Source organism: Heterodontus francisci, chromosome 4, assembly GCF_036365525.1.
Source record: "Heterodontus francisci isolate sHetFra1 chromosome 4, sHetFra1.hap1, whole genome shotgun sequence".
Taxonomy (NCBI): Eukaryota; Metazoa; Chordata; class Chondrichthyes; order Heterodontiformes; family Heterodontidae; genus Heterodontus; species Heterodontus francisci.
The window spans coordinates 39,686,085-39,696,717 of NC_090374.1; the positions used below are offsets into that span (position 1 = coordinate 39,686,085).

General features: G+C 44.5%; 1 protein-coding gene across 1 annotated transcript in view; it reads left to right on the forward strand.

Annotated features, from left to right (window-relative positions):
* The window catches only part of LOC137368642 (cadherin-related family member 2-like), a 199,930-nt gene extending 193,335 nt beyond the window's left edge, over positions 1–6,595 (forward strand). Inside the window, exon 31 of the mRNA XM_068028782.1 lies at positions 6,303–6,595. Coding sequence (XP_067884883.1) covers positions 6,303–6,494 — 192 coding nt within the window. The 3' untranslated portion in view covers positions 6,495–6,595. The remainder of the gene's footprint in view (positions 1–6,302) is intronic.
* The last annotated feature ends 4,038 nt before the right edge of the window (positions 6,596–10,633 follow it).

Below are 10,633 nucleotides of genomic sequence, written 5' to 3' on the forward strand. Positions count from 1 at the left end.
GGTTACTATGTGCAATATTTATATGACACAGCCCAATTTCACCATGTTTGTCTTTCATTTAGAATAGATTTCATGCAGCTTTACCAGTAGAACTGAACATGTTTTCACATTTACTCTTACTGACCAACTAGCAATCTGTGCCACTGCTGTGGCAGGTCAGAGATGATCTTCCAAACCAACTTAGATTTTAAAGTTTGACATGTGACAGCGTATCAGCTCTCCACAAATGACATCCTATGTGACTGTGACAAAGGTAATCTATCCTTCCTCGTCCTTCTCGAACTGTCTGCAGGCTTTCACATGGTTGACCACGCCATCTTTCTCTTACCTCCCTTGCAGTCGTTCAGCTGGGTGGGACTATACGCAGCTGGTTTCATTCTTAACTATCAAATCGTAGCCAGAAAAATCACATGTAATGGTTTCTTTTCCCACTCCAGTACCTTTACCACTGGTGTCCCCAGCATCTATCGTTGGCCCCTCACACGCTGTCCCTCAGCGACGTGATCTGAAAGCACAGTGTCAGTTTCCACATGTACACTACCTCACCACCACCTCTCTTGACCCCTTCACTGTCTCTAAATGGTCACACAACTTATATAAAATCCAGTAATGGATAAGCAGAAATTTCCTCCAAATATTGGGAATAAATATTGGGAAGACCGAAGCCATTGTCTTTGGTGTCCACCACAAATTCTTGCCACCAACTCCATCCCTCATGCAACTGTCTGAGGCTAAACCAGACTGTTTGCAACCTTAGTGTCATATTAGACCCCGAGCTGAATTTCCAACCACATATCCAAGCCATCACTAAGAATGCCTATTTCCACCTCTGTAACATCACCAGACTCCACCCCTGCCTCAGCTGACCCGCTGCTGAAACCCTCATTCATGCCTTTGTTACTTCTAGACTTGACTATTCAACAACTCAACACACTCTTAGCTGGTCTCCCAGATTCTACCCTCTGTAAACTTGAGGTTATCCAAAATTCTGCTGCCTGTGTCCTAACTCTCATCAAGTCCTGTTCACCCCTCACCCCTGTGTTTACTGACCCACATTGGTTTCCGGTTAAACAATGCCTCAATTTTAAAACTCTCATCCTTATTTTCAAATCCCTTCATGGTCTTGCCCCACCCTTTCTTTGTAATCTCTTCTAGCCCCACAACCCTCCAAGATATCTGCGCTCCTCTAATTCTGGCCCCTTGAGCACTCCCAATTTTAATCTCTGCAACATCAGTGGCCAAGCTTTCAGCTGTCTAGGCCCGAAGCTCCAAAATTCCCTCCTTTCTACCTTGCCTCTCTGCCTTTCTACCCCTCTTTGCTCCTTTAACTCACTTTTTAATACCTAACTCTTTGACCAAGCATTTGCTCATCTGCCCTAATGGAGAGAATTTTAACCTGTCAGGGTGGGTGGGTTTCCATATGGGCAGGAGATTAAAACTGCTAAAACTACCTGCATATTCGGAAGCTGGCAGGAACCCACCAATTTCTGCCTTTAACCCGAGCACATTCTTCAGTGCACAGGAAACCCCTGTGGGATGGGTGGGTCTGCCATTTAAATATGCTAAATGCTCATAACTGCTGTTTTAACTTAGGATTCTGATTTTATCTCTGTGCACATGGGTTTCCCAGGTTTCCTGGAACTTGCCAGGTAAAACAAGGTGAGAGGACAGCAAGAATTGACAGGACTGAACAATCGGCAGGCAAGAAAGGCTTTAAATACCTGAGATTTGACAACTGCTTCCTTGCCTAAGTGAAAGGCTTTTGCTCACAGGGCTTATTCTGAGAGTGTGCTTTTCCTGCTTTGGAGGTAATTTCCAATACTTTGAAGGCCATTTCTACTACCCTAGATTTTTTGCCTTTGATCTGCCTTTCCCAGCTGTCAGTATTCACAACACCACAGGAGCCACTTATTCAGTTTACCTTGGAACTCAGATAATGAGAGGAGAAGCAGCAACAGCAACAACAACAATAGCAGGGGCAGCAGCAACCTTCTCGTCAATAACCTTCCACTCCACAGGACAGAGAGGATGAGCACAGAACTCCAGCTCACAGGAGGCGATACTGGGGTGGCATTACTGTTAAATTCCCTGTCCCTTCCTGTCCCACTCTGCCTGTCTTTACCCAAATTACTACACTGCTCTATCACCTCGACCTTTCTCTTTTGGTTTCTAAATCTCTCTTAACCTGACCCCACCGACCCCCACCCCACCCCCACCCCCCGCCCCCCCCCCCCCCCCCCCACTCCCGCTTTTAGTTTAAAATCCTATCCACAGCCCTAGTTATACAATTCGTCAGGACACTGTGTCACCCCAGTTTCAGTGGAGCCCATCTCAATGGAACAGCTCCCTCTTTCCCCGGTATTGGTGCCAGTGCCCCATGAATCAAAACCCCTTCCTCCCAAAGCACTCTTCGAGCCACGCTTTTAATCCTTTAATCTGCTTAACTCTACCAATTGGCATTATATAAATATGTCATAGAGTCATAGAGTTATACAGCACAGAAACAGGCCCTTTGGCCCACTGTGTCCACCCCGGCCATCAAGCCTATCTATTCTAATCCCATTTTCCAGCCCTTGGCCCGTAGCCTTGTATGCTATGGCGTTTCAAGTGCTCTTCTAAATACTTCTTAAATGTTAGAATCATAGCGTTATACAGCACAGAAACAAGCCCTTCGGCCATTGTGTCCGTGCCGGCCATCAAGCACCTATCTATTCTAATCCCATTTTCCAGCACTTGGCCTGTAGCCTTGTATGCTATGGCATTTCAAGTGCTCATCTAGATACTTCTTAAATGTTGTGAGGGTTCCTGCCTCTACCACCCCTTCAGGCAGTGTGTTCCAGATTCCAACCACCCTCTGGGTGAAAATATTTTTCCTCAAATCCCCTCTGAACCACCTGTCCCTTACCTTAAATCTATGCCCCCTGCTTATTGACACCTGGGCTAAGGTGAAAAGTTTCTTCCAACTACCCTATCTATGCCCCTCATAATTTTGTATACCTCTATCAGGTCTCGCCTCAGCCTTCTCTGCTCTAAGGAAAACAACCCGAGTTTCTCTTCATAGCTGAAATGCTCCAGCCCAGGCAAGATCCTGGTGAATTTCCTCTGCACCCTCTCCAGTGCAATCACATCCTTCCTATAGTGTGGTGACCAGAACTGTACACAGTACTCCAGCTGTGGCCTAACTAGTGTTTTGTACAGCTCCATCATAACCTCCCTGCTCTTATATTCCATGCCTCGGAAAATAAAGGCAAGTATCCCATATGCCTTCCTAACCACGTTATCTACCTGTGCTGCTGCCTTCAGTGATCTATGGACAAGTACACCAAGGTCCCTCTGACCCTCTGTACTTCCTAGGGCCCTACCATCCATTGTATATTCCCTTGCCTTGTTAGTCCTCCCAAAATGCATCACCTCACACTTCTCAGGATTAAATTCCATTTGCCACTGCTCCGCCCATCTTACCAGCCCATCTATACCGTCCTGTAATCTAAGGCTTTCCTCCTCACTATTTACGCCACCACCAATTTTCCTGTCATCTGTGAATTTACTGATCATACCTCCTATATTCTTGTCTAAATCATTAACGTACACTACAAACAGCAAGGGTCCCAGCACCGATCCTTGCAGTACACCACAGGTCACAGGCTTCCACTCGCAAAAACAACCTTCGACCATCACCTTCTACCTCCTGCCACGAAGCCAATTTTGGATCCAATTTGCCAAATTGCCCTGGATCCCATTGACCAATCTCCCACGCAGGACCTTCTCAAAAGCCTTTCTGAAGTCCATGTGGACCACATCAACTGCTTTATCCTCATCTGTACATCTAGTCACCTCCTCGAAAAATTCAATCAAGTTTGTTAGACATGATCTCCCCCTGACAAAGCCATACTGACTATCCTTGATTAATCCCCGCCTCTCCAAGTGGAGATTAATCCTGTTCCTCAGATTTTTTCCAACAGTCATTGTTGTTACGCTCTCCTTCAAAAGGAGATTTAGATATTAATGTGGAAGTAAATGAATGTGTTCAATATATTTTCTCAAGTAAATTCAGCTGTCCCATATTCCTAACAATGTGCTGTGCTGTTGAAAGGAAAGTTGGTAAGTGTATAGCTCCAACACTGTCGCTGTAATTCTTGGGCCTGTGCTTTCTTTGAGTGGGACTCACACTGGCAGCACTGGAGTACTGGATTTATTACTATGACCAAACTGTAATTAGACATTGTTCATTGCCCTTTTTAAAAATATATTTTCTATTTTCTTTTGCTACACTGTACATTTGCCACCTTCACTGGACATTAAGCATCACATGTCCTCTTCAAGCCACAATTGATGGGTTAATGTAGATTGGTTTATCCAAATGGCAGCCATTGGGTGGAATCTTATTGTATTAGAAAATATTCTTCCAACAGGGACAAAAGCAGGTCCCATCCCTGATAGTCTGTGAATCCTACGCTTACGTATATTCCTGGAGTCGACCAGTTAAGAGGCTGCCTCTGGGAGCCCCGTCCAGATAAGGACGGTGGCTGGTTTCCTGAAGCTGTAGGCCCAATCAGAAGGCCTGCAGCTTTGGAAGGCCGGCACCCCCACTGGGAGAGGTAGGCAGCAGTTGGAGTGCAAGGGTGGCACAAAATGGAGGCACCCTCAGGAGCGCCCGATAAAAATCAAACTGATGAGGGCTGGAGCTGGTAGACCCCTCAGAGTGGAGAGGAAACCTCTCAGCAGGAATCATTTTGGCTATGGCCTTTCCTGCCTGTCACTGTGGCATGGAGCCTCCTGCTCCGATGGCCTCCAGCTTTTTAAAAAATCCTTTCATGGATGGGAGCATCACTGGCAAGGCCAGAATTTGTTGCCCATCCTTAATTGCCTTTGAGAAGGTGGTGGTGAGCTTCGATGACCTCCTGGCCTGCTACCAGGAGGCAATCTCCACGGAGCTGCTGGACTTGGTACTCAGCATTAGCCACCTAATTCCTCCTTATTCACTACCTGCCGCTGCCGGGGGGGGGGGTTAGCTGCTGCCATTGATGACCCTTCTCTGGCATGGTTGCTTGGAGGTGGGAACATATCAGATTGCCAACCCGACGCCCTCATTTCCATTTTTGCTCCTGGTCCTGCCTTCAAACATGCCTGCACGGACCCAGGAAGATTCTGCCCTTTGAGTAAATGTGAGCTCCGAGCCCTGTAAATCCTGCCCTTGAAAACCAGTCTCAGTTGTGTTTATTTTCTTATTTGCTGGTTTGTTCAGCTTTAATTTCGTAGGCCGAAGGTTTGGAAATGCTGTTAGTTGTGTTGTTCCACATCACAACACTACGAACTTGAGATATATGTAAATTAAAGGGAACATTGCTTTAAATTTTATGTGGTAGAAATTCTGGTCAGCAAAGCTCATCTAGGAATGTTGAACATGTTCTTTCTACATTTGTGTGTGTGCTGTCTTTAACCCAAAAATAGTGAACAGAGGATGTAGTACAAGGCTGTTAAGGGCTTGTGTATGAACTTGCTGATTGGAATTTCTACCCTCAGAGGTGGTCACTGAGTCTTCACGTTACCTAATTACCCATAAAAACAGAAGGGTTGGTCATCCCTAGTGAAGGTCATAGACTTAGCAGTCTGTCTGATTAATACCACTCCATCTATTACTTGTATCCGAGCAAGCAAAACAAATGAAATAATATAATTTCCCTTCCTCTCCTCCATAATAAATGGCTTGTTGGACATCATGCTGGATCTGGTGGTCTGGTGAATGGATGAGACTCACTCAACAAGGGACAAGGGAAAGGCGCATCTGTGGCAGAGCTAACACCCCTGTTTCAATAGATGTCATTTCCATATAAGGGACTAAGTAAGCAGCTACCACAGCTGTGTGGAAATGTTACTACTGCAACGAGCCCTAAAGGATAACTTAGGTTTAGGTAAAACTACTCATTGAATGGGTGGAATTTCACAAGGCCCCAGTTTACTAGCGAGTCTTCATGTGCAGTGGGCAGCTTATCCAAAAATCTAGTGTGCTTCGTCCACAATTTTCCTCCCATTAATATCAAAGGACAGAACATTGCTGGCAAAACATCTCTGATTTTCTGATTGGCTGCCCACTGTGTGCAAAGTTCACCAGTGGTGTGCTAACTTGGAAAATTCCGCTTATTACAAATACAGATTGAAGAATATTTTTAATGTTCTGCCTGATTGTGTTTGTAGAATTTTCAAATAGGGATCTTTTGAATCTGATTCTTGTATTTACTCGTATTGTGTGAGTTTTCACCTCATGCTAGTAACCATTCTCCTTGTAACGGAACTCCAAACAGGATGAAAGAGACAATGCATTTTTGAAAAGTGCTCGAGAAAAGGATGTGAAAAATTCACAAGAGGTGGCAGCTCAAGACTTTCTTACAGTGGCTTTAGCATCACGTCAAGAAGGCGAATATATGAAAAAGCTGGAATCTGGGAAGATGGTGTATTTGCTCAGTAATGATGGACTGAAATGTACTGATCTGTAAATGAACAAGGAAGAAATTGCATTGTTACAAATTTAGTGGCTTTCTGAGTTGATATAAAATCATAACCCTAACTGTACAAATAGGAATATTTATCTTTGCAATTGGGCGGTTATTTTCATTTTGAATTTCAGGCGACATTTCCTTAAATTTGTGTTCAGATGCTTATTGTTTGTTATTAAGAGACGCATCTTCCAGGAGATACTGGTTACAATCAGTGACTGTGCTCCTCCCTAGCTCAGAACACTGAAGCCAATTTTGCTGTCTCAACTTATAGCTGGGCTGGAACCATGGGCTTTATAAGCTGTTTGGTTCGGTTTTGCACCCAGGCCACATTAGCCATCACAAAGGGGCTCTTTTTGATATATTTTAATTAGATTATTACGGATGTACCTGTTCACAGAAAGAACTAAACAGTCAAAGCATATTGACTGTTTCATACAGTATTGTGTTGTAGGTAGTTCTTTAAAATTTAACTTTGGAATGTGGGCAGTCACTGGCAACAACAACTTGCATTTATATAGTACCTTTAACTTAGTAAAGCATCCCAAAGGCACGTCACAATAGCGTTATCAAACAAAATTTGACCCCGAGTCCCATGAGGAGATATTAGGGCAGATGACCAAAAGATTGGTCAAAGAGGTAGGTTTTAAGGAGCTTCTTAAAGGAGGAGAGAGAGTCCGAGAGGTTTAAGGGGGAGATTCCAGAACTTAGGGCCTAGGCAGCTGAAGGCATTGCCACCAGTGTGGAGTGGTGAATATCAAGGATGCACAAGCATATGCCAGAATAAGAACATAAGAATACAAGAAATAGCAGTAGAGGTAGACCATACATCCCCTTGAGCCAGCTCTGCCATTCAATACCATCATGGCTGATCTTCTAACTCAACTCTGCTCTCTCGCCTGCTCCCCATATCCCTTGACCAAAAATCTGTCTATCTCAGCCTTAAATATACTCTATAATGGAGCAAAACACAACGCTCTGGGGTAGAGAATTCTAAAGATTCACAACCTTCTGAATGAAGAAATTTCTCCTCATCTCAATCCTAAATGATTGCCCCCTTATCCTGAGTGGTGCCTCCGTGTTTTACATTCCCCAGCCAGGGGAAACAACCTCTCAGTGTCTAGTCTGTCACACACCTTAAGAATCTTGTATGTTTCAATAAGGTCACCTCTCATTCTCCTAAACTCGAATTATAGGCCCAATTTACTCAGCCTCTCATCCCAGGACAACGCTCTCATATCAGGAACAAATCTACAACAATAACTTATATTTATATTGTGCCTTTAACATAATAAAACATCCCAAGGCACTTCACAGGAGCTTTATAAAACATAGTATGACACTGAGCCACATAAGGAGATAGGTCAGTTGACCAAAAGCTTGGTCATAAAGGTAGTGTATTTTTAAGGAGTGTGTTAAAAGAAGTGAGGTAGAGAGACAGAAAGGTGAAGGGAAGGTATTCCAGAGCTTAGGGCCGAGGCAACTGAAGGCACAGCCACCAATGGTGGAGTGATTAAAATCGGAGATGCTCAAGAGGCCAGAATTAGAGGACTGGAGATATCTAGGAGGGTTGTGGGGCTGGAAGAGATAACAGAGATAGGGAGGGGCGAGGCCATGGAAGGATTTGAAAACAAGGATGTGAATTTTAAAATCAAGACGTTGCTTGACCGGGAGCCAGTGTAGGTCAATGAGTAGAGGAATGATAGGAAAATGGAACGTGTAGCGAGTTAAGACATGGACAGCATAATTTTGGATGACCTCAAGTTTGCAGAGAGTTGAATGTGGGAGACCAGCCAAGAGTGCATTTGAATAGTCAAGTCTGGGGTAACGAAGGCAACAATCTAGTGAGCCTTCACTGTACCAACTCCACTGCAAGTATATCCTTCTTTAAATATGGAGACCAAAACTGCACACAGTACTCCAGATGTGGTCTCATCAAAGCCCTATAATATGGTAGCAAGACTTCCTTATTCTTGTCCTCCAATCCCCTTTCAATAAAGGCCAAAATGCCATTTACCTTCCTAATTGCTTACTGCACCTGCATGCTAACTTTTTGTGTTCCTTGTACAGGTACACCCAAGTCTCTCAACATCAATATTTAGAAGTTTCACACCTTTTAAAAGATATTCTGCTCTTCTAGTCTTACTGCCAAAGTGAATAACCTTACACTTCCCCACATTATACTCCATGTGCCACCTTGTTGCCCACTCACTTAACCTGTCTATATCTCTTTGCAGCCTCTTTGTGTCCTCCCTGAAGCTTACATTCCCACCCAACTTTGTATCATCAGCAAACTTGGATACATGACTCTTGGTCTCTTCATCTAAGTCATGAATCTAGATTTTAAATAGCAGCACTCCACTAGTCACAGCCTGCCAACTGAAAGTGCCCCTTTTATTCCTACTCTCTGCTTCCTGTCCATTAACCAATCCTCCATTCATGCTCATATATTGCCCCCAACTGCAAGAGGCCTTATCTTGAATATTAAACTTTTATGTGGCACCTTATTTAATGCTTTTTAGAAATTCAAGAATACTCTTATGTATGTATGCAACTATGCCCTTGCAGAGAGCTTGCATGGACATGATAGGCCGAATGGCCTTCTTCTGTGCTGTAATTATTCTATAATTCTATGATACTGCATCTACTCACTCCCCTTTATCTACCCTACTAATTACATACTCAAAAAATTCTAATAAACAATTTCCCCTTCATAAAACCATGTTGACTCTGTCTGATTATTATGCATTGTTAAGACTTCCTCAATAATAGAGATTCCAGCATTTTCCTGATGACTGATGTCAGGCTAACTGGCCTGTAGTTCTCTGTTTTCTTTCTCTCTCCTTTCTTGAATAGCAGTATTACCTTTGCTGACTTCCAATCCAACTGGCCGAATGTAGAGATTTTGGAGGGTCGTAAGTCCAGAGATAGGGAGGGGCAGGATCATGGAGGGATTTGAAAACAAGGAAAGAGAAGCTCTGAGTAAGTGCCAGTACAACTGAGTAGCTTGCAAGGCCACTTCAGAGGCCAGTTAAAAGCCAACTCCTTCAGTGTGGGACTGGAGTCACATATAGGCTAAACTGGGTAAGGATGGCAGGTTTTCTCACCTGGAAGACACGAGTTAACTTGTTGGATTTTTATAACAATCTGACAGCTTCAATGTTTTTTTTACTTCACGATTTTTAAAAAACTGAACTCAGATTCTCAAACTGCCACAGTGGGATTTGAACTCAGAAGCTGGAATTTTACATTGGGCGGGAAGAACCCCCCACCGGCCAAAATGTCAGGGGCAAGCCTGCCTCCGCCAACTGAGGTACCACACTGGGATCCTATGCTCTCTGGGTCCTTAATTGACACCAGGAGCAGGGGTCACTGCTGGGACTGCTACCCAGTCACAGCTGCAAGAGGGACGACAACCCTGGAGGACGGATAAGTTTTTGGGGTCTTGCCAGGAACAATCGGCCAGTGTTGGTTGGGGCGGTGGGGAGTGTTGTGCAGAGGGGGTGGTTGGGCCGTGTGGCGGTCCCTCCACGGGGCACAGGGTGTCCTATCAGGAGGGCAACCCCCCCTCCCATTTTCCAGCACTTGGCCCGTAGCCTTGTATGCTGTGGCGTTTCAAGTGCTCATATAAATACTTCTTAAATGTTGTGAGGGTTCCTGCCTCTACCACCCCTTCAGGTAGTGGGTTCCAGATTCCAACAACCATCTGGGTGAAAAAATGTTTCCTCAAATCCCCTCTAAACCTCCTGCCCCTTACCTTAAATCTATGCCCCCTGGTTATTGATCCCTCCGGTAAGGGAAAAAGTTTCTTCCTATCTATCCTATCAATGCCCCTCATAATTTTGTATACCTCAATCACGTCCCCCCTCAGCCTTCTCTGCTCTAAGGGAAACAACTCTAGCCTATTCAGTCTCTGTTCATATCTGAAATGCTCCAGCCAGGCAACACCCTGGTGAATCTCATCTGCACCCTCTCCAGTGCAATCACATCCTTCCTATAGTGTGGTGACCAGAACAGTACACAGTACTCCAGCTGTGGCCTAACTAGCGTTTTGTACAGCTCCATCATAACCTCCCTGCTCTTATACTCTATGCCTCGGCAAATAAAGGCAAGTATCCCATATGCCTTCCTAGCCACCT